Source organism: Opisthocomus hoazin, chromosome 8 (assembly GCF_030867145.1).
Source record: "Opisthocomus hoazin isolate bOpiHoa1 chromosome 8, bOpiHoa1.hap1, whole genome shotgun sequence".
Lineage (NCBI taxonomy): Eukaryota > Metazoa > Chordata > Aves > Opisthocomiformes > Opisthocomidae > Opisthocomus > Opisthocomus hoazin.
Genome location: NC_134421.1, coordinates 66906358 through 66931468, shown reverse-complemented (window position 1 = coordinate 66931468; position 25111 = coordinate 66906358). Strand labels below are relative to the sequence as shown.

Genomic DNA, 25111 nt, shown 5'->3' with positions numbered 1-25111 from the left:
AAATACAGCCAGTCTCAATGCAAAAGATTTTTGATCTTCAGTACATCTGATTTGGGCTTTTTTTTTTTTTTGTAACGACATTTTTAATATAAACCTTCTGGGCTTGGGGGAAGTAATCTTATGGCTATTGAGGCTTTCAAATCCCATTTTTATACATCTGGAGAAAATTTCAGTCTGCTGGGCATTGCAGTGAAAATAATTAGGACCTCCCATGACCACGTACAGTATTTGTAGCAGCCACGAATCTTTACCATTGTGTGTCTTGACTGGGAATGGTGAAGAAACTCACAGAAACGATGCTGTCTAATTCTGCATAAACAGTGAAATATGGAAACTTTGTTAGTGGTGCTGGTTGAAAATCTTAGGCTGAATTCATGCGCTTTTTTAATTACAAGAGCAGCATAGAATTATAGAATGCTGAGGGTTGGAAGGGACTTTCAGAGGTCATCTAGTCCAACCCCCCTGCAGTGAGCAGGAACATCTTCCACTAGACCAGGTTGCTCAGAGCCCTGTCCAACCTGGCCTTGAAGGTTTCCAGGGTTGGGGCATCAACCACCTCTCTGGGTGACCTGTGCCAGTGTTTCACCACCCTGATGGTAAAAAAATTTCTTCCTTATATCTAGGCTGAATCTCCCCTCTTTCAGCTTAAAGCCATCACCCCTTGTCCTGTCACTCCATTCCCTTGTAAAATGTCCCTCTCCAGCTTTCTTGCAGGCCCCTTCACGTACTGGCAGGCTGCTGTAAGGTCTCCCCGCAGCCGTCTCTTCTCCAGGCTGAACAGCCCCAACTCTCTCAGCCTTTCCTCACAGCAGAGGGGTTCCAGCCCTCAGATCATTTTTGTGGCCTCCTCTGGCCCCGCTCCACCAGGTCCATGTCTGTCCTGTGCCGAGGGCTCCAGAGCTGGACACAGGACTCCCGAGGGGTCTCACCAGAGTGGGACAGAGGGGCAGAATCCCCTCCCTCACCCTGTTGCCCACGCTGCTGGGGATGCAGCCCAGGGTACGGTTGGCCTTCTGGGCTGAGAGTGCACATTGGTGGCTCATGTCCAGCTTTTTGTCCACCTGTACCCCCAAGTCCTGCTTGGCAGGGCTGCTCTCAATCCCTTCATCCCCCAGCCTGTATCAATACTGGGAATTCCCTGACCCATGTGCAGGACCCTGCCCTTGGCCGTGTTGAGCCTCATGAGGTTCACGTGGTCCCACCTCTCCAGCTTGTCCAGGTCCCTCTGGATGGCATCCCGTCCTTCTGGTGTGTCAACTGCACCGCTCAGCTTGTGTCAGCTGCAGACTTGCTGAGAGTGCACTTGACCCCTCTGTGTCATGTATGAGAATGTTAAACAGCACTGGTCCCAGTACGGACCCCTGAGGGACACCTCTTGTCACCAGTGGCCATTGGACATCAAACCATTGACCACTACCCTCTGGCTGCGACCATCCAACCAATTTCTTAGCCACTGAACAGTCCACCCTTCAAATCTGTGTCTCCCCAATTTAGAGAGAAGGATGTTGTGAGGGACTGTCAAAGGGTTTACAGAAGTCCAGATAGATGATGTCTGTAGCTCTTCCCTTGTCCACTGATGTAGTGACTCCATCACAGAAGGCCACTAGGTTGGTCAGACAGGACTTGCCCTTGGTGCAGCCATGCTGGCTGTCTCGAATCACCTCCTTGTTGTCCATGTGCCTTAGCATAGCTTCTAGGAAGACCTGCTCCATGATCTTCCCAGGGACAGAGGTGGGGCTGACAGGTCTTCCTTCCTACCCTTTTTAAAAATGGGCACCATATTTCCGTTCTTCCAGTCACCAGGGACTTCCCCTGACTGCCATGACCTTTCAGATGTCATGGAGAGTGACTTGGCAATGACATCATCCAGTTTCCTCAGGACTCTGGGATGCACCTCGTCAGCTCCCATAGACTTATGTATGTTCAGGTTCCTCAGGTGGTCCCAAACCTGATCTTCCCTTACCGTGAGAGGGGCTTTGCCCCCCTGTTCCCCATCTTGTGGTCCATCAACTGGGGAGGGGCGAGGAGAGAGGTTGCCAGGGAAGACTGAAGCAAAAAAGTTGCAGAGTACCTCAGCCTTCTCCTTGTCTGTTGATAGGAGGTCACCATTCTTGCTCATCGGGGGGGTGGGGTACGCTTTCTTTAACCTTTTCTGACTGACATAGCTGTAGAAGCCCTGCTTGTTGTTCTTTGCATCCCTTGCCAAGTTCAGCTCCAGCCATGCCTTGGCCCTCCTGAACCTCTCCCTACACAACTGGGCAGCGTCGCCGTACTCTTCCCAGGGTACCTGTCCCTGCATCCACTGCCTGTGCAGTTCCCTCGTGCCCTTTAGTGTGACCAGCAGGTCTCGACTCAGCCATGCTGATGTCTTCCCTTCCTTGCCTGAGTTCTTACACCTGGGGACTGAGAGCTCCTCTGCTCTATGGAAAGCGCCTTTAAAGATCTTCCAGCTCTGTTCTGCTCCCCTGTCCCTGAGGGCTGTTTCCCAGGGGGTCCTACTGACTGACTCCTTGGAGAGCTGGCAGTTGGCTTTCCTAAAATTTAGGGTCCTGACTGTACTCCTCACCTTTCCCATATCCCTCAGAACTGTGAACTCCACCAGTGCATGATCACTGCAGCCCAGGCTGCTCCAGTCTTGACGTCACTGATGAGCTCACTTGCATTGGTGACCATCAGGTCCAGTATTGCATCCCCTGGCGTGGGGCTGTCTGTTCCCTGGATCAGGAAGTTGTCCTTGGTGCACTCCAGGAGTCTCCTGGATTGCCCACAGCTCGCTGTGCTGCTTTCCATGCAGATCTTGGAGTAATTGAAGACCCCCAGCAGGACAAGAGCCTGTGAGTGCGAAGCCTCCTGGAGCTGGAGGAAGAAGGCTTCGTCAGTAGGCTCCCCTTGACCAAGCGGCCTGGAGTAGTCACTAGCCCCAGGGTTCCTTGTTGCCTCTGTCTGATCCTCACCTACAGGCTTTTGACCTGTGTGTGACTATTCTTCAGGGACAGCTCTTCACACTCTATCCATTTCTTCATGTGGAGGGCAACACCTCCACCCTTCCTTCCCTGCCTGTCCCTTCTGCACAGCCTGCGGCCATCGATAGCCACACTCCAGTCGTGGGATTCATCCCACCAAGTTTCAGTGATGGCAATCAGATCACAGCTTGCTAGCAGCACAGTGCCTTCCAGTTCCTCCTGTTTGTTTCCCGTGCTGCGTGTGTTCATGCAGACACTGCATCAGGGCTGTTGGCTGTGTCCCCTCCTTAGGAGAACACCGCTTGTTTCCCTTGGGGTGTCTCATGGAAATTTCCCTGTTGGCTCCTACTACCTCAGAAGCCTCCAGCTCATCTCCACAAGACATTGACTGTGCTGCAGTGTCCTCAGCACGTCTCGGCAGCGGGCTCAGGGCCTGTACTAGCACCCCGTCCCTCCAACCGTTGTGTGTCATCGCACAGCTTGTCACCAGCAAGCCTGATACGTTCCCCTCTCCTTCACATCTAGTTTAAAGCCCTGTCCATGAGCCCTGCAAGCCCCTGAGCAAAGACCCTCTTTCCCCTTGAGGAAGGTGGCTGCCATTTGGGTCTTTTTCTCTTGAATATCTTCTCTGGAGATATGCAAGACCCGCCTGGACAAGGTCCTGTGCAGCCTGCGCTAGGTGACCCTGCTTCAGCAGGGGGTTGGGCCAGATGACCCACAGAGGTCCCTTCCAAGCCCCACCACTCTGTGATTCTGTGATTTGACGCCAGCCAGAGCAGTACCTCTGCAGCGGTGTTCACATGTCCCTCTCTCACGGAGGCCTGCCTGGGACTGACGGTGAGGCTCCCGACAAATTACTGATCATTTCAGCGGCACCTGGACCTGGACCTGACATCTGTCTGGCCCCACAGGTCCGACACCGAGCCTGCTCCTCTGCCTCCGGGGAAGCCTCTTCCGTGCGGTCGGTGGAGAGCGGAGGGTCTGGTCCTGGCTGCCCGGCTTGGGTTCAGGCGGGCGTTTGAATGTGGCATCCCGCCCCGGTGAGGCAGCAGCTCTTCTGGGATGTCTGGCACTCGTGGGCTGAGGACTCGCGAGCGTTTTGCTCCCACAGCAGTGGGGCCGGTACAACGTGAGCAGAACCACTTCCTGAAGAAACGCGTCGATACTCAGTGTGTTGGTTGGTTCGAGTCCTCAGCTCGACTGGAAGCGTGGAGCGGGAACAGGTGCCCTCTTCGGAAGGGGCTACCGGTGTCCCGTGGGTGTTCACCGTGTCCTGTGGTGCTGGGACATTCGTGCTGGCGGTGAGCTTGGAGGAGTATCTTGTGGAACTTCAGGTTCTTCTGGAGACCCTCTGTATTCCGGAGCGCCTCTTTGGGTACAGGAGCTTTTCAGTCTGGAGTGTTTGACCCCGGAGAAAATGTCAAGAGCTTAAACAGTTTAGAAGTAATAAAAATGAGGCTGGCGAGAGTTAAGCGGCACTGGGGGAGGGGCCTTTGGGGAATCGATGGGGATTTGTGGGGAGAAGCTGGGCAGATGCCAAGAGCATGGAAGAGTTTCATTAACAGTGGTGTCTGGTGATTTTTTTTGCAGTGCTCTACACGGATATTCTTCAGAGGCATTGTTACAGCAGGAAACATTTATAACACCGCAACTTTATCCCTCTCCCCACCCAGATGATTTCCTAAATCTTCGTCCTGACCTTGGTTTTGAACTCTTTAAATAATTGAGGGACACTCTTGTCCCTGGCTCAGAAGAGCCGTGGTTTCCCTGGCAAGCGCAGCACGTGAGCAGCCGGGGGAGCGTCGTAACGGCTGCTTTAGAGGGAGCTGCGTTCCCTAGGGCATCTGTACTCGTATTAGATCGATTTTTCCCTCCTGCTTTAGAGCTAATTACTGAGGAGAGTTCTAATGGTACCCTGAGCACCGCTTTGCGTGGAGATGCACCTCCAGGAGGGATGAGGGATGGGGGTTGGAATGTTTTAGCCGGATCGGGTTTTAAAGAATGTAATTGAAGCGATGTGCCTCCTCGCTGACAGTCCCTGAAATACAGCCGCCTTGCCTGAACGACTCCCATGACGGAAGAACTTTATCCCTTTGCAATTCGTGGAATGGCGCTGCGCGGGGAACCGAGGAGCCGAGCAGTACTTTCTCACGGCGGAGCTGTGTAAGGGTTTCCAGCTGCCCAGCACGTGAGAGCCGGCTTCGGTCCTGGGGGGATCGCGAGGCGGGGGGACACTGTTACGGCAGCTGCTTTTCATCATCGGCTGGAGGCTCTTTGCAGCTGGATGGCCCCAAATTACAGCTACCAGACCGTGATCAAATGGTTAACAAAGCCTTTTAGCCAAAAAAAATCCCAGACCCACCCAAGTCTAGTTTAGGGACGAGTGGGTGGGACGCAGCTGTCGCACTGCTTGACAGCTCTGGTGGGGAGGGTGTTTCAGTTCAGTGATTTAGACTTTTCCCTCTGGGCTTCTCCAGATGTTTATTTCTGATAGTTCTCACATTAGGCAGAAAGAACTCGGCTGAATCCAACGACTTGCAGCCTCAGGATGAAGTCACGCGTTCGCCATAGCAATGCTGGCAGTGTTTTGGGGGCTTTAGTACCCTCGACCGATTGTTGCAGCCCCTGCCCCTTCCCCGGCCCGGCGGCGGAGGGGCTGTGCGGGGTGTGCTCCCAGAGCTCACGGTAGCTGCCGTCCCCGACGGTAGTTAAATGCCCTCAATTCCTTATCTGCTGTTCGTCTGTGCTGCTGGAAAGGTGCTTGGGGTGTGCGATCGGTCTCTTTCGGTCAAGGAGCTGGGCTCCTCCTGCTAGCTGCCATGTACCCTCCCTTACAGATCCAGTCTTGCCCAAAGAGTGAACCTGCCTGAGATGCCATGGCTTTGCTTCTCAGGGGGAGGAGAGCATCCCGGCTCCTGGGGGGCGAGTGCACAACATGGCTGTCAGTGCCGGTATCGGATCTGGAGCCGTGGCAGGGTTCAGAGAGGTGCCCGCAGCAGTATCGGAGCCACCGGCAATAAATCTGAGCTGAAGTCCCAGAGTTAGGAGCACGTCTGAAAAATTTCATCATTGCCGTTTTGTCCCATCCCAAACCCTTTTGGGGATGAACTGTGTCCAGTTGTGAGCTCCCCAGTTCAAGAAAGATGAGGAGCTACTGGAGAGAGTCCAGCGGAGGGCTACAAGGACGGTGAGGGGCCTGGAGCATCTCTCCTATGAGGAGAGGCTGAGGGAGCTGGGCTTGTTCAGCCTGGAGAAGGCTGAGAGGGGACCTTAGAAATGTTTATAAATATCTGAAGGGTGGGTGTCTGGAGGATGGGGCCAGACTCTTTTCAGTGGTGCCCAGTGACAGGAGAAGGGGCAATGGGCACAAACTGAGGCACAGGAAGTTCCATCTGAACATGAGGAAGAACTTCTTCCCTCTGAGGGTGATGGAGCACTGGAACAGGCTGCCCAGGGAGGCTGTGGAGTCTCCTTCTCCGGAGATATTCAAGACCCGCCTGGACAAGGTCCTGTGCAGCCTGCTGTAGGTGACCCTGCTTCGGCAGGAGGGTTGGACTAGATGACCCACAGAGGTCCCTTCCAACCCCGACCATTCTGTGAATCTGTGATTTGCTACCCACGACTGTCCCCCGCGCAGTGGGGTGGTGGTCGGGGGGGCCGCTGGCTCTGGGTTGGTGCTGCTGGTGGCTCCCCGTGCTGTCGGGGGGATTGGATGGGTGGTGCAAGGGCTGCTTGGATGGAAAGGAGCTGCCTGGACAGTGGGGATAAACGGGGCGAACGGGAAGCGGCTGCGCTGAGGAGCAGGGCCGGGTGCCTCGGGGAGAGCGTGCGGCTGTGCGAGGCAGCCTGCCCTCCTGGCAGGGATGCTGGGGGCTGTGGGGCCACCCTGCCCGTGGCCGGGGAGCCGAGCCGCCGAGCCCTGCGTGTGGGGTCCCACTGCCCCCTCCCGAGCTTGGACAGTGTCTGTTGGGGGGCTGGCGACAAGTTAAACCAGGAGGATGGGGTTTCTTCAGGAATTTACCCCAACGAGCAGGCAGTTCCCAGGAATGCAAGCGTGTCCTACGGACCCCGGCATTGCTGCAAGCAGCCCTGCAGCTCCTTAGCATCCAGTCGTGTCAGCAAGCGTCAATACCTGAGTTATTTCAAGTTACGTGCGTTAGAAGTAAATACTCTGCACCTCACTACAACCTCTCTACAACTGCCTGAAAGGAGGCTGTAGTGAGGCAGGTGTTGGTCTCTTCTCCCAGGTAACCAGCAATAGGACGAGAGGCAATGGCCTCAAGTTGCATCAGGAGAGATTTAGATTGGATATTGGGAAAAATTTCTTCCCTGAAAGAGCGGTCAGACATTGGACCAGGCTGCCCAGGGAGTTGGTGGAGTCCCCATCCCTGGAGGTGTTCAAAAAACGTGTAGCTGTGGCACTTGGGGACATGGTTTAGCAGGCACAGTGGTGTTGGACTTGATGATCTTAGAGGTCTTTTCCAACTGTAATGATTCTGTGATTCTTTCTGGAGTTTGTTCCCTGCTGTGGCAGCTGTCAGTCACGTGGTTTCCTACCGCCCATCACCTCCTGGGCCCCCGAGTGCTGGAGAGAGCACGCGATGGAGCGAGCAGGGATCTGCTGAGCGCAGGCGCAGGATCCCAAGGGATCTCTGAAGGATGGGCTTTTTCGGGGCACGCCCGGCGCTTCCTGCAGCCGGGGCCCCTGGCCAGCTGTGCGCACATCTGGACCGAGCGTCGGGCAGAGGTGGGTTCCACAGGCGCCGTGCCCTCCTGAAGAGACCACTGCAAGGTTTCATTTTGAAAATGCTTTAATAAGGAAGTGTTGACAACACTGTTTTGCAAAATGTAAAGGTAACTATACAAATTCTTAATACAAAAAGAATAAATTAAAAGCAGATCTTTTTTAATTCTGCAACTTTTTCTACAACATACATATTTTTTCCTTGATTACAGTTGAACAGAATCCAGTAAAATCATTTTCCATGCTCTAAAGTCAATTTCAGGAGAGACCTAATTTTTTTTCTTCTTTTTTTTTTTTCTTTTTTTTAAACTAGAGAGTCCATTTTACACAACTTGTAATAAAACTATTGACATTAATATATATGTAAAACTTTACATCTAGTTAACTAAGCAGTAACTGGTCATCTGATAGCACCTGAATGGGGATCGGCTATGCCTGAAACTAAAACTAATACAGAGTGAAAACAAATTGGACTGTCTCAACATTTTCAACACTCGACTGCATATAATATCATTTCAAAATAAACCCTGCCTCCCAGCGTGGCCGGGCGCGAGGACCGAGCCCCCGGCCCCCGGCTCGCCAGCGGGAGCCACAGACGGAGACTGGGAACGCGATCGTGGCTTTATGTCAGATGGAGCCTCGGAAAATAAAAAAAGGAAAGGAGGGGTTAAGTTGGTAGTCAAGTGCTTGTGTATAATAGCTATGTATACACCCCTCCGCGTTAAATATGTTAATCTCAGATGATTAACATCTTATGTACATTTGTGTTTAATTGAATTGAGCTAAACAGTAAAACCTGTTTTACTTAATCTGTCTTTACTACCAGACTGGCTGCTCACGTGTGCCTTGATTGCAAAACAGAAAAGCAGAACACAAAGCAAACCTCAATCCGTTTCTCGAAAGCTTTTTCTCTACTCCAGCCTGTTTGCAATTCAGGCTAACCATTTTTTTTTTTCCCTAATTTCAGGGCTGCCACTTTTTAACCCTTGCTGCAAAACTGCAGATCTGGTCTGGGAGGAATTAATGTTTCTTCCTGTAGTGCCCAGAGGCCTCAGGTACACAAAAAACCCCCCACAACCCACAACCACTTACCAGGGAAATTAAAAAGAAAACAGACAGTTGCTCAGAGCCCCTAAAAAAATCCATGGGCTAAATTACTTGCTGCTGCTTAATTTGGTCCTTATTTAATCCTTTCACCTTAGCTACCAAACGTATCAGTAAATGTCACTAATTGGTACTCTCTCTTACCCAGCTACAAATCCAATTAGGAGCTTGAACCAATTCCCATGTTGAAGACCCCAAAGCACAGGGAGACGGTGAGACCCGCATTTCGCACCTCCCGAGAAGGAGTGTGCTCCTGCTGCTGCCTGTTCCTCCAGCAGTCAGCTGCCAGGCCGCAGGGACTGCCAGAGGGGGTTGCGCTCCTGCACTGATGCTTTGCGGAGGTCCAGAAGGACCAGGCTTGCGTGGCTTGCCTTCAGAAACCCCGTGCCAATGTCAAAAAGTATGCTTTTTTTGGCTTTTTTTTTCTTTTCTTTTTTTTTTCAGAGGGATAATTCATTTATGCTTCATGTGTGAACATGGAAGAGTTTCCTTCCTGGCTCTGCTGCGGAATTCCCTGGACAAACACCAGCCTTCGCTGCCCACCTCCCCTGCCGCGAGGCAGCGGCACAGCAGGCGAGCGCGGAGCCGAAGCAAACGCTTCTCATCTGCGCTGCAGAGAGGCAGGCGTTCGCACGAGCCGCTTGTATTAATTTTTAGAAACCCCATCGCCTTTCCAAGCCTAATTATGAAGAACCCGTTCTCTTTTAAAGCCTGGAATGCAGTTTTCCAGCAATCTTCATACTCAAAGGTGTGGCAGCCCCCCAAGTCGTGGTGTTTAATTTTCAACGTTTCGCCCTACTTTGTCTGGTAGACGCTGTTGTTATTCTTGGAACACGCACACGCACGCACACACGCTCGCGCTTTTATTTTTTTTTTCTTCTCCTTAAGCTAACTTCAGTTTCTGCTTTTCACAAAGTAACCCCCCTCCAGCCGTTCCTTTTAAAGCCTTTCCCATAGGAAATCATCGTTTGCACGCACAAACGGGGGCAGGCCGCCGCCCCCCCCATCTAGTGGCAATAAAAACAGCGTAGCACCGCAGTGAGGACGAGATGTGCCAGCTTCAACACCCACCTAGATTGTGCACTTGTTCGCTACAAAAGTGTCTTTGAGGCCTTTTAAAGTTCCATGGCTTGACGTGTATAAAGCATTGCTCAAAAGTACGTGTAAACTTGCAGCTCCTTCCGTGACGCTCTCCTGCGATTCCTGTTGGCGCCAGCCGGCAGCTCCCGCTCCTGCCCAGCTCCGTGTCCAGCTGCTTCGCCTTCCCGCGGCCGCGCCTGGCGATGGGAAGATCTGCGGAGCCTGCTGCGGGTTCCCGACGGACCGGTTCTCCCACACAGCAGCGCAGGGTGATGAGCCCTTTGCTACACTGGTGCTAACGAAGGGAAGATGAGCGGAACAGATATGTTAACGCAGCTTCACCTGTGTGTCAATTAGATTGCGAGGTTCCCTTTGATTTCACGTTAACGCTTTGTGCAGAGACCGATTAGAATTTATTGGCTGTATCTGTTTGTAGAAAGGTTTTTTGGCAATTTCTATCTTCAGCAGAGTATTACGAAACAAACCGGCACAACCCTGACCTCTGGACGTGTCGGTGTGCGACCCGGGCCAGCCACAGAGATGAGCAGCAGTTCTGGCCTCTGCGTTAGAGAACGCCTTTGTAAACCTGGTTCGTCCAGTTTAAGAGTAGCTTTGTAGACAGCGATGCTGCGGTACCAGCCCGGGCCTCCAGTGTGTCTTGAGCACGTCGGGTCATTTTACCTGCACGCAGGTGGGCTCAGAGGGAGGGAGGAGATGCCGTTCTGCGGGAGGTGGTCGTGTCTGCTGTTGAGTTAGGTGAGAGAGACGTTCCTGCAGCTAGAGCTTGCTGAGCAAACTCATCCTGCCGATGGTGGCGCGGCGATCTTCGGCAGTGCAGAGCGGATCGCGAGGCTCTGACACGTCTTCGACGTGACGGGATTTTACTGTTTCACAACCGAGGCACGTTCAGGACTACGACATCGATTTCTCAGTCTTTGTCCCATTTTAACCCCCCGCCCTCCTTTCAACTAATGCTCTGTTGGCTTCAGATCGCAGGTCATGGAAATCTCACTGCCGTCACCTGCCGCAGAACAGGAAGGTCTGACGTAAGCCTTGAAAGGCTTCCATCGTTTTGAAGGAAAATCAATTTTAAACTGCTGACTGTTGAGAGGGCTGCTCGCCTGCGGGAGGGCCGCGCACCGGTCGGAGGTGCCGCGGTCCCTCGCTGTCGCGGTGGATGTCTCAGGGCCAGTGTTCTGTCGTCTGGAATTGCATCGTGAGAAAAGTGCTTAGAGTTGAAGCTGGTGCTGGGTGACAGTGCATCTGGGTAAGGCAAATGAGAGGCAGTGAGGTGATCTCAGAATGGCATTGATGTGATTAACTTGAGGTCAGGGGTTCACACTAGAGTCCCAGGCTTGGCTTTTTCTTGCCCATACCACTGGACATCTGCTAATTCTGGATAGAGGGGAGAATCCAGGAAACAGCTATCGTTGTAGCTCCTGCAGGAGAAAAGAAACTTCATTAGGACAACGAGGGCTCCCGGGGCGTTCAGCCGTGGGCATAAAGCATCACATGATGGGTGGGGAGGAACGCAGGACATCACGTTCGCACTCTGCAGATACCCCCGGAACTGACGTTTGGGGTGGGCTCAGCATGCAGAGCCCTGCCCTGACCCAGTCTGCTCTTGCCCGGCGGTCCCATTCCCCCCAGCATCCCGCCAGTGGCCAGGAGGCAGGAGAAAGCTGAGCTCCGGCAGCCTCTCCAGAGCTTTGCCTGATGCCTGAACGGTGACAGGCAGAGCTGTTGCGTTCTCAGCCTACTGCTGGCCAGTGGCCGGGGCTTCGTGAAGGGGATGTGCTACAAGAGAGCAGAGCGGCTGCTGGAGGCTGAGAGCTCATGGCCAACCTCCCTGGCTGCGTCCATCCCACCACCCGTGGTGCCACACCTGCCTCCACTTCCTCTGCGTGTGGCCTCTTCCCTCCGGGCACAGCAGCACCACGCTGCCTTGCCTGAAGGGCTCTGTCTGGCTTTCCTGCCCGGCATGAGCCTGGGTACAGAGATTTTTCAGTAGGATGCTCTCCAGGGAACAAGTCTGCAGAGCAGCCCTGCTGGACACAGGCTGCAGTACCCAGTGGGAGCATGGAAGGAGGAGGGGGATGGTGCAAAGGACCAACGTGGAAAGGCCCGTGGTTCATTGCAGGTGGCCTAGTCCTCATCTCGGGGCACCTCTCTTGACAAGCTACTGCTTCTTTTGCTCTATGGCTTTTGGTTTGCTTGCACAGAGCGGCCGAGACAATTTATGGAAATTTTCTTTGCTATTTTATCTTAAAGCTCTGAGCAGCGTTGGCTCCTGGCTTAGTCTGTGGAGCTCCTTGCCAGAGGAGAATACTGAGGTCAAAATCTTGTTGATATTTTGAAAAGTGACTGCTATGTCTGCACAGTAATATTTAGAATTGATGTCTCTCCCTTGGTTTTGATTTTAACCGACTTCCAAACTAGAGATTGTTTCGAGGCCAAAAGCAGGAGATGCGTTTTCTGTCTGTTTACTGTGAGGTTCTCGCTCCTCCCTCAGCTCCCTCCCCGCCTCGCAGGACTGATCTTACATCTGGTGCAGCCCAGAAGTTCCTGCTTCCTCTGTCCTGTTTTCCACCTGGTCTCGGTGTCTGGGAGGAACCCGAGCAAGGGCATCACCGGCTGCCTGTTAAAGAGCCTTTTGTTTCCCAGCTCTGTGCTGGAGTACAGAGGTTTACGGGTTATCTCTAGAAAGCTGGGCTTGAAATACTTGACAGATGCCAGCTGTGAATGGTTGTAGATTCAAATGAGTGTCAGACAGGATGGCAGTTTAATTAAAATAGAAATACTCTTGGGGTTTTTTTTGTTCCCGCCTCCCTTCCCCCTCTGTCTTCCCACAGGAATGGGGCCAGGATTGCTCCTCGCTCCGTGAAACCTCGCTGCTGCTGCTGCGAACGGGCTCTGCTGCGCTGCAGGAGGGAAGGAGCAGAACGGGTGCTCGGTGCCGCGGCTGGGGCACTGCCGGGGGCTCAGTCCAGCTCCCCTGCCGACCCCCTTTACCCAGGTTCGTCTCCCCGCCACGCCGCTCCCGGACTCTCCCCACAGCACTTAGCCCACGCTGCTCGGAAATGTCCCCAGCCGCAGATCTGTCGCTCCGGCTTGCTCTCTGTGCCCGTTCAACCTCTGCGCGAACGCAGAGCGGGCTGGCCCAGCGTCCTCTTTCACAGGGCAAAGCGCCGCAGCCGCAAATGTGCTGAAAAGGCCCAGAGAGAGCTTGGAGGTGCTTTCAAGTTGTTCTTCCAAGAGCTGGAGGAAGCTTTGTTGCCAAATAAACGGGCACACAATTAAAAGGGCTGCTCCTCCGGGACAGCGGGGTGCCGGTTATTGGCACTGTGTGCATGGACTGTAAGGCAGAAGGATGAAAGAACAAAACGTTCCCTTACTATACCTCTATTCATCAGTACTTTGGTGGGTTGGAGACTGAGACTCATCCATAGTGGGTGAGTTGTCTGTTGCTTCTCTGAACAAAGGAGAGCAAATAAGGAGGAAAGAGGAGAGAGGAAATGTTAAAGAGAAGAAGTGACACAGACATTGTTACGAGCTTATTAATCCAGTGGGGAAACAAGTTGATGAATCATCTTTAGAAAAAGTTAGTGACACAAAAACATGTCGGGGAGAACTGTCAATCTTTGGAGTTGTGCTGGGAGGGCACAGCCTGCTCCTGCAGCGGGGGAATTTGGCTTGTGCAGCTAATGGCAAACTTTATCTGCTCCTGCTGTATTTATACGTACGCCTTGGGTCTTGAAATAAGAGAAATAATACACGCGGCCATGATTTGTCTCCAGTTCTTTTCGCACTGGTTGTTGGTGCAGGGCCTAAGCTGTAAACCTAGGTAACCTCACTTTCACCAGCTGAGAATGTGGCTTGATGCATTTCTGCTGTAAGAAACAGGGAGCAGGAGTTCTCTTGAATGGAAAAATAAGAAAAAGTTGGGATTCTCCGAACAGATTTCTTAGCTGGCTGCTCACCAGTTTTACTGCCAATCATCACGGAGATATTTAGAGGAATTAGGATTGGGACGGAGACTGAGACTAAGATTTGAGTCTAGATTCAAACCTTTAGTAGTGGGAATTGCAGTGTAAGCTACCAGTAGCGGTACTGTATTTTGGCTGTCTTGCGATCCCTTCACTTTTTATGAAATGGGACCAGGAAAATTCCCCCGTTTGAAAGCTGGAAGCACATGCAAAGACCACGTGAGGCCGGATATCAGATGCGTGAATTTAAAATCCAAGCGAGGCCTAAGGGGGTTGTGGTTATGGTTCTCATCGTCACGAACGGTGCTGGAGTAAATCCAGAGGTCAAACTTGATCATAGGTGACCAGAAGAAATTAAAGAGCATGAGATTTTTCCAGCGGCTGCACAGTGAAATGTTTGCAAAGTCACTGGTCCCAATTCACAACGTGGGATCATATCCGCTTTCCTACTCTAGGGCCTACGGTATTTTGAAGACTGTAGTCTGTAACTTTCTAGTTGACCTCACCAAACTCAATTTAGATGCAAAAATCTGAGACGTGCTGGTTAGACGGGATCTGGAAACCATCTGTATTTCATGTGGCAGGACAGAATTACAGGAGATGGCTACAGAATACCCATGGGAGCTTGCAAAGGGCTTTTCGTTTACTCATGGAACTCCCTGCCTCACAAAGTGCCAAAGAACCCAATTACTCTATTTACATGAGTAATGGCTACCTGCATGTAGTGACTCACTCACGCTTTGGCGAAGCATGTTAAGTTAGTGGTAGCTGAAAAAAGATGTACTTAATAGTCATTAAGACACATTGCTAGGGAAAACCTAGCAGAAAAACGTGGTTGCTGCACACACAAATATGGTAGGCACCTAACCTTGCCTTTACGGTGAAGAGCTCCTTGGTCTGGCCAGCATGATGGTTTATAAAAAAAGATGAGCTGTTTTGACACATGGAAAATTGGAGGAAGCAGGCTGTCCAAGCAGGAAGAACCTGCAAGGCTTCTTTCCCTGTGGATCTGGCACTGCCTGGAGTGCTGCTGGGTGCGGATGGCACTGCCGCATCTTGGTCAGCCTGAACGAGAGCTGCACCGCTACGAGAGCGCTGCTGGGAGGCTGGAAATGCTCTGTGCGGGTGTTGGCTACGGAGCACCTGGAAAAGGTTGCCTGTACCTATGTTCTCTCTTTGCTTGTGTGTGTGGAGGTGTTCCTCACCAGCACTGAGCGAGGTGAACTCTCTAACCCAACCCCACGGACACTCACCCAGTCTGCCATGCGAGAATGTGGTGGGGGCTGCCCGGCGGCGTGGCTGCTAGCTCGCTCGATGGCGTTGAACTCCTCTGGCTGTGAGGTAAGGCAGCTGAAAAACAACCAGAGGGTGGAGAAAAATAACCGGTGAGGTGAGGGCGCGAGGGTCAGCGTGGTTCAGAAGCATCAGCTGGTCAGACCAGCAGAAACGTGTCCTGCTGTGGGTAAACACAGCCTGGGAGTCAGACCTCATGCCCTTCCTGGATGGCCGTGCCCGAACACGGCACGGGGCAGCCAGCCTGCTGCTGATGCTGCTGCGTGTCGTGGGCTGGATCTGTCCTCAGCTCTGCAGGAATGCTTGGTTGCAGCCCAGCCTCCAGCTGAATGCAACAAGCTGGCGTCTCCCGAGCCCTGCCCGGGAAACACCGCGCCTCTCTCGTCCTGGGAGCTGATGGGCTTTGCTGCTGCCTGGACTGGCAGGGCCTGGCTCCACATCTCCACGGGACCTGAACCGGAGAAGCCCAGCCTGTCAGACTCAGCCTCCTCCTTCCAGGGGTGGTGGGAGATGCTCCGTGTCCTTCGGAGCCAGGGCAGGCACTGGCAAGAGCCCAGCTCTGAAGATTTCAAAAGCCACAACTGCCTTTCACTGTGCGTCTGTGATAAACTGAAGCTGGGCTTTGCTGACCCGACTGCTGTGGGACCAGAGGAAGGCTTATCCTACTTCAGTGAAGAGAGAAGCAAGCTGAACTAAAAACATACCACTGGCAGTGGTTCTTGGGGGAGTTTCCCTGGTGAGGGTCTAGCTAAGAATCATAGAGTCATAGGTTGGAAAAGACCTTAAAGATCATCAAGTCCAGCCGTCACCCCAACACCACCATGACTGCTAAACCATGTCCCCAGGTGCCACATCTACACGCCTTCTGAACACCTCCAGGGATGGGGACTCCACCACCTCCCTGGGCAGCCTGGTCCAATGTCTGACCACTCTTTTAGGAAAGAAATTTTTCCTAATATCTAATCTAAACCTCCCCTGATGCAACTTGAGGCCATTGCCTCTCGTCCTGTCGGTATCAGAAATCCACCTGACTTATCTTTCCTCCTCCTCAAGTCCATACAGAGTTGACCCTCCAAATTTAATACATGCCTAGAAGTATAATCCTCTTTGAAGGACAGCGTGAAGTCCAACAGACCTATTGGCTAAGGCTCATCAGCTAAAACAATGGATGTTTCTACCTGGCATCCCCTCCTGTGCTGTTAAATTCTTCAGCTGCTGCCAGATGACACTTGAAGAGAAAAACAAATTTTAATCCGCTCCTTGGAGCTGTCAGTCCCCAAGGTTGGTATCCTCCCACAGCTGTAACTGGGAGCTGACTCTGAATGCAAAACCAACCTTTGCTGCCAACTGGTTGTGACAAGCTGTGATTATTGTGCACGCTTGCCACTGTGCTGCCCAGCTACCACGTTTAGATTTAAAGACCCAGCTGGGCAGGGAACAGACTGACTGACAGCAGTTTCTACGTGCTCTCCCCCTAACCCCACCATTTTCCTTTCTAGAGTACCTAACTGAACCGGTACGGTTTCCAAAGCTAAGCAAGGCAAAGCTTTCCAGTGTCTTCTGTTGCTGGGTGGAATAGAAATGCCAATTAATTAAAGGGGGGAAGACAGATTTTCATATGGAGACACAGGATTGTTCCAGCAGCTGCCCAGTTGTGTCTTGGTCCACATCTGGGCCCCCTACAAGCGCTGGCATCACACATACATTGGCCTCTTCTCCAGCAGCTGTCGGTGGCCCATGAGGAGCCTGGCGTTAAACCACCTCGCCATCTCCACGCTGGAGTCCGCGGCGAGAGCAGAGCCCCACGGGCGTCAGTGCGGTGGTCACCACAGGCCGGGCGCCACGCTGGGGTGTCAGCAGGCCAGCAGCCAGCGCGGCTGGACGATGCGCTGGGCTGCTCAGGGCGGCTGCGGGGCCGCGGCGAGCGAGGCCGGAGCGGCGGTGTCTCCCACACCAAGGCTGAGGCGTGTGGACGGGTGGGAACGGGCACGGTGCGAACTCTGGTGACCCAGCAGTCCTGTCCATGCGGGGCTGGATTCAGGTTGTTAGCAAGTCCTTGATCTATCCAGACTGGCTTGTCCCGCAGTGACTGATGGCCGGTAAATATTTAACCTTGGACTGTTCCATAACACATAGTGGCCTCCTCAGTTTAATGAATTTGACTGTTTTCTTACCATTTAATATTAACAGCACAGCGGAGTGCAAAGCTCTGTGCACGACACAGAGGCGTAACACTGCACTAACTTCAGCGCTCTGAATTTCAGGGTATTATCAGCAGAGCTGCTGGAGCTGCATGGTACAACCAAGCCTCGGCCGTGCACAGAGATGTCATCGCTCAAAGATTTTCGCAGGGGGGTGGAGGGGCTGGGCTGCTCCCCACTTCACCTTTCTCATGTTTTTGGTGTTTCACTGAGGACATGAATTGCCCTCGTCTGTGCTGAGCCCCGACTTGCTTCCTTGCTCCCCTTGCTATGATTACTAAGTGTGACCTTCCCCACGGTTTCTCCATGTCCAGCCTCTAGTGCCATCACCCAAAAACCCAGCTGCACTCTGAGGAAAGACCTGGCCACAACAGGGCCTCGGTCCCTCCCTGTCTTTCGAGCCCATCATTGCAAAGCAATGGTTTCCAAGGGAAAAAAATTCTCACCCGATGACGCGTGTCTCGGACAAGGCTGGCCCGTGGGTGTTACGCCTGCAGGCTGGGTGAGCAGCGTGTGAAGGCCAGAGAAGGTGCTACGGTCCAGCACCGCACTCCAGCTGGGGTGTAATGCCTGGCACGAATCCGGGCGGCACGAAGCCCCCGTCCCTCCCACCTCTTTGCCCGGGCCCGGCTCTCACCTGACGTTGCTTTGCACATCTGAGGCATTCTCGTGACCCGGCTGTGCGCCACAAAGGTGCTTTGCGAAGATGTGCTGTACTGGGAGCTGCTGTCCGAGGAAGTGGAGCTCGTGTGCGAGAGGCGGCTGTGCTCCTTGTGGGAGGCCGTGGACCGCTGGTACCAGAGCCGCAGCTCGTCCGACACAGCAGTCCTACCCGAGCCTTTCTCATGGCCCTCCCTGCCCAGAGATGGAGTCCTTATGATTTGGGAGCGGGAGGGGGTGAGCCTGACGGAGTCCACTTCATCCCCGTGCCAGTTCTCCTTAAACATCCCCCCTGCTGTGTAGGAGTTGGAGGTTTTGAATTGTGCTTTCACGCTGTAGTGTCCCTCCTGGTCGTTCTCCAGGCTCCGCACCACCACGGGTGTGGAGCTGCCCTCGATGTACAGGGGATACTCTTTGATCCTGTACTGGGAGGAGGGCTGGCTCTGGCTGTGCAGGTAGACGCGGTGATGCCCCGTCCCGTTCCTCGCAGCCAGGTTGGGCATGCTCCCTGAATTGGAAGAGACCAGGTTGCCCGCCGATTTGTGCCTTTGCCTCTGTCGCTCTCTGGCTTTCGACGGGGAATCCTCTGCCAGGGTGGAGTAGTTGGGGTTCATCTGAGCAGGGTAGTAGTGCTCAGAGCTGGAATGGCTGGTGCAGGAAGAGCAGTCGTCCATGGGGTCAGAGCCGTTACTGCTACGAGTCCTTGGGGTGTAGAAATCGGGGCTCCCTGTCTCATTTTCTGAGCCGAGGAGCTTGCCTTGCGACTCCAAACTGGAGCTCCGGTGTCTAAAGTGCTGAGCTAAGCTGTGCAGTCTGGTTGGGCTGATGTCTACTGACCTGCAGGAAAAAAATCCACGCTGGTAAGTCAACAGGATGAAGCACTGCCCATCCCCTTCTGCACACAAGGCCGGGTTCAAAAGCAGAGGAATCTGAGGGCACTGAAAACCTGGGCCCCTCCAGCACTTAGTGGGGCTGCTGGCTGCAAAGCAACCTGCTTGGCTGCAAAGCAACCTGCTTCCCTGCTGCAGGGTTTGGGGCAATTAGGTCCTATTCATAGAATCATAGAATTGTAGAATAGTTTAGGTTGGAAGGGACCTTAAAGGTCATCTCATTCCAAGCCCCCCGCCATGGGCAGGGACACCTTCCACCAGACCAGGCTGCTCAAAGCCCCGTCCAGCCTGGCCTTGAACACTGCCAGGGAGGGGGCAGCCAGAGCTTCTCTGGGCAACCTGTGCCAGGGCCTCACCACCCTCAGAGTAAAGAATTTTGTTCTTGTATCTAATCTAAATTCCTGTTCCTCTCCAGTCTCCTTGGTGGTGGCATTCAGTCTGCAGCACCACACGGCACATGAACTTTTGCCCAGCCCAATTCCTCTGTGGTTTGCCACCCTGAGGAAGACCCAAGTCTCAAGGGTAAAACCTGGGGACCTCAAGCCCTGGCTTTGCTGGTGCGGCCCCGTGGCAGAGCTGTTTGGATCAGCGCTGTCGCTGTGCTACCAGGTTCACCTTGCTCCAGCTCTGCAAATCCCATCAGCCTCAAAGGTGGTGGGATTTCCTTGCAAGTGGCCCGTGAATGCCTGCACAGGTGCAATCCACCTGGCGTCAGACAGACAGACAGACTGCCCATACTTGGCCTGGAATGCAGTGATTTCTCCACTGGCCATTGAAAAAGTCACCTCAGTGAAGCAGCTAGGTTTTAGCAGGGCCCAGCCATGGGCAGCACATGTAGGACTGTCAGCCCATGACAGCCCTTCAGGCAACCCTCCTGAATCACAGTTTACAAGGGTCGATTCATGGCCATGTCTGGGTGGTCTCTATTCACCCTGGCTGTTTGGAGAGCTTCAGCCATCCGTTCAAGGAGCAGGAACACTGCACGACGAGTCACACACCCGCATGATGGATGGCCAAGGCCAAGGCACGCAGCTCATGAATGAGCCACAGAGCTAGCAGTGGTTGTTTCAAACACCCAAATGGCCCCTACCCGGTCAAGGCCACTTCTCAAGCCCTGTGCCAGGCTCGTTTCTCACGCCGCTTGGCTCCAGTGCTAACAAACACTGCACTCTTGAAAGGTACTCCCAGCCAAAAACTCATAAAAAACTTCACCCAGGGCCTTAATTCCTTGTATCGTCTCTGCCTGAGTCTGATATGTTGGCATGACTCTTGATTTATGCTGAGCTAAATCATGTTAGCACTACCCCCTACGTCAGGACACCTCCCAGCGTGCAGCTTTGGCTCAGCTCTGCTTCCCGCAGTGTCCGTGGACTTTGCCACGAAAGCAAAATAGCAAGGAAGCTGAACAGTTTGTAGAAACCCTGCTGAAAACTGGAGTCAAAATGGGCCGCGCACATCAAATCACCTCCCTTACACACTTCAGCTCTTTCCTCTGCCAACCTGGGCTTACGCCACTGCCACCTGGATCGCCGGGTGGATTGCTTTATATAGCCTCTCTCTCCACATAAGATCACACACGTGCAAACACTTTATCTGTGACGGAGAATTAACACTACCCAACATTTTGTGGCAGACAGGAAACAAGAAGTAATCTCCAGATGGATCCACGGAGGAATTCACTGTGGAATTTAGCAGTAGCACCACATCCCTTTTAAAAGCGGCGTGGGGTTTGTAGCGCCTATAAACAGTCCCCGAGATGAAAGATCCCAGCGGAAGAAAAGCTTGATTACTCTGAGGCAGAGATGAGGGGCAAGATCATATCTATCTGAAGTGATTTCAGGAGCTCAGTTTAGGAGAGATTGCCTACTTGCAACAGTACTTCAGCCTCTGATGTGAATAAGACTGGTTTGTGTCCTTTCCTGAACTGGGAATTAATTCAGATCCTGAGGGAAGGATAAAGCAAAGAATATTTACTTGAGGGTAGGCAAGGTGAGACCACTGTGGAGCCGGGAGGACTTACCGCGTGGAGTGGACGTAGTGCGGACTGCGTACCCGTAGATCCGGCGTCGATGGCATGCTGGACTGGGAGTTCCAGTGCGGAAGGCTCCGGACGGGGCTGTTCTGCAGTGAGCTGCTCCCTCCCGCCTCGGCACAGCTCCCGGTGCTGGGGAACCGCTTGTGACTGCTGCAGAGCAAACACGCTGCTTAGTTCCCGGGCAGGAATTTGGGGAAGGGGGTCCCACGCCTCTCTCCAGATCTCAGGCACGTGCCTGTGATCTTGCGGGGGTGAGCAGAATTTGGGTCAGCTGCTGCTCTGAGCTGTGTCCCAGCGCTTGTGCTTCTGTGGTAGCTAGAGGTCAAGGCCAAGCCCTGTCCAAGCCCTCAGATGATCCACCATCCTTCTTTTCTAAATGCTTTTTAAAATAACATAGAGATACCAAGCAGCAGTCATGTGGCTGCAGCCTATTTTTATGGCATGCCTATTGGCCAAAACACCTAAAGGGCTCCTTTTGGTAAGGGACGGCTTTGCGAATTTTGAAAGGACTTACACCCGCCCCTCCTGAAAGCGGAGGATATTTCTGGGGTGGAGCTTCAAGATAGCTGGCTCACCTGGAATGACTGTGTGAGGAGCGTTTTTTGACCTTCTCATAGGGTTCATCCAGGGATGACTCACTCCACATCTTGGGTTTGATGGGGGACTTGTCATAGTCATTGCGGTGGTAATGCATCTGGCGGAGGCCTTCCAGCGACTGCGGAGGAGGAGGCCTGTTGTGCAAGGGTGGCCGGGGAGGGAGTCCTTTGTGTGGGGACTGGAGGGGGGATATTGTGCTGGTGACCTGAGAATCCTCTGTGAAGAGAAGAAGGGAGAGAGGCGATGGCTGTGTGATAGCTCCAATGGCAGCACAACCCCGGGGGACACCCTCACACCTCCAGAGCCTGTCTCCTTACCCCGCTTCCCCTGGTTGTGTTCAGGAGCAACCCGAAGACCCGACTTTCAGAAGCGCGCTGGCTGATGTTCCCATTTTGGGAGGGAATGGCCAGCAACAGTGTGTGATGTGTTAAACCAACTGAAACCCTAAGAGAAAATAAGGGGACATTCTGGGACTGTCTTCTGAAAGAATGCAGAGCAGTGACCACAGCAATACCCACTGCTCCAGGCCTGATGTCAGACTACAAGGTGGAGTCAGGGGAAACCAAGCGTTTTTGCTACTGGGATGCTTGAGTGTCTTATTACACAGCACAGCTCCTCCATTCTGAGTGTCAGTCAGGAGTTTGCACATCCCTCCCTGTTTCCTTCCTGCCCTCTAGAACATAGAGCAGCCAACATACCATCCTCGAGAACAAGGGCATCTGAGAGGGAGCTGTCTTCACTGGCAATGTTTCCTTCTGAAGGGAAGAAAATATAAATATGGTCAGATGGTTCCAAGAATCGCAGTGACTGAGTGCTGAGCTGCACCGTGACCTTTGTCCACCGAGTGTTAGCCTTAGCAGTCACCCACGTCCTCCTCCTCCTCACATAGCCGAGAGGCAAGAGTCCTATAAACTACGGACTCAGCCCACTCTCCGTCTCGGAGGGCAGAGCTGCAGGCCAGGTCTCTCACTAGCAGGCTGCCTTCCAAGGAGCTGCTAACTCTTTTCAATTAATGGGGATTAAGACCGAGTCACACGGGAGAGCTGAGATCCCTGGAGGATGCGAAATGGCATGGTGCCATCAGCGAGATTTATGTCTCGGGCCTTAGGATTCTGGGTTTGATCCTCACCTTCTCAGAATGATCATTCTGTTGCTAACTAAAGGCCCACACTAGGTACCAGTTTTGTGTGATTCAGGGAAACGCTTTCTGAGCGGTCTCTGCAGCAGCAGGAGAAGCTCTCGCGTCCTTGGTGTGCACACGTTTGAGCTGCCTCCCCCATCCCGTGTCCTCGCGGCTCTCTGTTATCCCTGACTGCGGTGCAGCTCGGTACCCAGGCCACAAATACAGCAGCTCTAATCTCAGTTCCTGCTACAAAGGCACAGAGGAAAGCTCTGCAAGTCAAAGGGAAAGGGCGAAATCAGCAAGGGAGAAAGAATCACGGCAGAAAGTTAATGGATTTCATGAAAAACCAATCAACAACCCAGTAAACCATAAAGTGCCCTGAGAATTACATTGTAAAAAAAAAGAAAAAGAAGAAAAAAAAAAAGCATTTGAACACAGCAGTGACACTGCTACCACTTTGATTTTACAGATGCCTTTCAGCTAGAGAGCTCACCCCAATCTGCTAACATTAATTACATTTGTACAGCCCCGCTCTGGAGGAGACGTTAACAGAGCGATTTTATAGGTGAACAAAGGAGTTACAGTCTGCTTTCCTGACACGCTTATGATCTACAGCGTGACACCGCTTCTTGTGCTGTGAACCGGCCCATCCCTGACGCAGGGCACGCAGCCCAGACACCCATCTGACAGCACGCTGGCATGGGAGAGGACCGCCCGACCGCCAGCACCCACACGGTCAGGAGAGCGAAGAGGAGGGAGGGGATATCTGTGCCTCAAGCCACGAGTTCAAGGCAAGAATTTTGCACCCTGCCCTCCACAGAGCCTTCAGCAATGCCGTGGGTGCTGAGCCCTCTTACCGTCGATGATCAGGGAGGCTCTCTGGGTTGGCTTCTTTCCAGATTTGATGCGATACTCATTGATGGCGTTTTCGATCTCCTGCAGTTTCTTCAGTGCGTTCAGGTAGGACGTCTTCCTCTGTTTCTTCAGCTTTTTGCTGACGTTCGGGTCACTCGCCAGGCGCCGGGCAGCCTCTGTGATCTGGGACTGAATGGCAAACTCCCTCTCCAGGCGCTCCAGCTCTGCCTCCTGGGGAAAGGTAAGTGGATTCTGGCTACCACCAAAGTTTCCTGGCCCAGCTACGGGGAAGCTCCCTCTGAACCTGACCAGTGGCCTCCAACCAAGGCTCTCCATCAGCAAAGCATCCATGATCATGCTGCTCCCCTCATCTCAGCCTCCCTGAGCATACCCATCTCACCTTGATCTACTCACACGAGTGCCTGGGAGCGCAGCTGGTGGAAGGGATGACGCGTACAAGGAGGACCTGGGTGCTCCAGCCCTAACCCTGCTGTGCTGCTTGGCTTTTCATGCAGATCAGTATGGCCTAGTTCAACGGTGCTCCACCGCTGACACATTCATCCTTTCACACCCATTCTGTGGGTAACACCTGCCTCCCACCCGCTCCTTCTCCCTGTTTCCTATCTCCGTATTTGAGCCCCATTTGATATCAGTGCTATGCACTGATGCAAAGCTACAGCTTTGACCTTCTGGACAAGTTTCCTTGGCACCCACCAAACTCTTTGGGGTAAAAATGCCAAAGAGGGTAATTCCTCTCTGGTGTATGACTGTCAAAATCCTGGGGAGAGTATGAGCTGAAGTAATTAGGGGCTGCTGTAACTGACTGCACCAGAGAACCGTCTCCTCGAGCTACAAGCCAGGAGGGTGATTTCAGAGCAAGCAGTGTGTAACAGCAGGCTTTCTGTGCGCCAAAAAGGACGAGTGTCTCCGACATCAGCCCTTGTAGGGTCTCTGCAGAATTTTCATATGCAACCAGGTGTACCCTGGAAGCTACCTACTGATTTTTAGTTATCCTCCAAAGTCAATGGATTTAGGCCAATTTATGCCAAGGCAGAAGCTGATGTAGAGCTTCCTGGTCTGCACCGGGACCTCAGGCTGTGAGGTACTTGCTAATCTGCAACAGATCTGGCTACCTTCCCCAGCCCGATGGAGTTTTTGGTGTTAGTCTACTAGAAAGGGGAACACAGTACATTGCAAATTAGGGGACAAATGAGGAGCTTTTTTACTTTTAGCGAATGGTGGGAGTTCGGATCGCAAGCACTGACAGCCATATATTCACGGAGAACCCTGCTACGCAAATTTAAATCCTTTCTCTTTGTTTAGTAGTGGCATATGCTGCAAGAGCTGATGCTGTGGGAATTAATGAGACTGAAGTCATTCTCTGAAGTTTTTATTCTGGGCTTCTGGCTTAAAAAAAATCCATTTTCTGTCAGTGGTGAGTCAGCATTGCCTTAAATCTATAATTACCATTTCCCTCACTTTACTGAAGACTGAACTGACCCCCCATCTTTTTAACAGATCCCTTTTTGCTTTGAAGAGTTTAAAAGCTCTACCAGTGCCAAACTTATTAAAAGTGAATT

General features: G+C 52.8%; 1 protein-coding gene across 7 annotated transcripts in view; it reads right to left on the bottom strand.

Annotated features, from left to right (window-relative positions):
* Positions 1 to 7803: 7803 nt before the first annotated feature.
* Positions 7804 to 25111, bottom strand: part of FRMD4A (FERM domain containing 4A) — a 392745-nt gene continuing 375437 nt past the window's right edge. For 6 of the 7 annotated variants that reach the window (XM_075429179.1, XM_075429182.1, XM_075429181.1 and 3 more), the window contains 7 exons: positions 23534 to 23762; positions 22252 to 22308; positions 21532 to 21769; positions 20942 to 21106; positions 18009 to 18868; positions 15131 to 15227; positions 7804 to 11330 (listed from right to left, as the gene is read on the bottom strand). In XM_075429179.1, coding sequence (XP_075285294.1) covers positions 11228 to 11330; positions 15131 to 15227; positions 18009 to 18868; positions 20942 to 21106; positions 21532 to 21769; positions 22252 to 22308; positions 23534 to 23762 — 1749 coding nt within the window. In that variant the 3' untranslated portion in view covers positions 7804 to 11227. Of the gene's footprint in view, positions 11331 to 13291; positions 13364 to 15130; positions 15228 to 18008; positions 18869 to 20941; positions 21107 to 21531; positions 21770 to 22251; positions 22309 to 23533; positions 23763 to 25111 lie in introns of all 7 variants that reach the window. The other variant, XM_075429184.1, reaches the window with a different exon arrangement.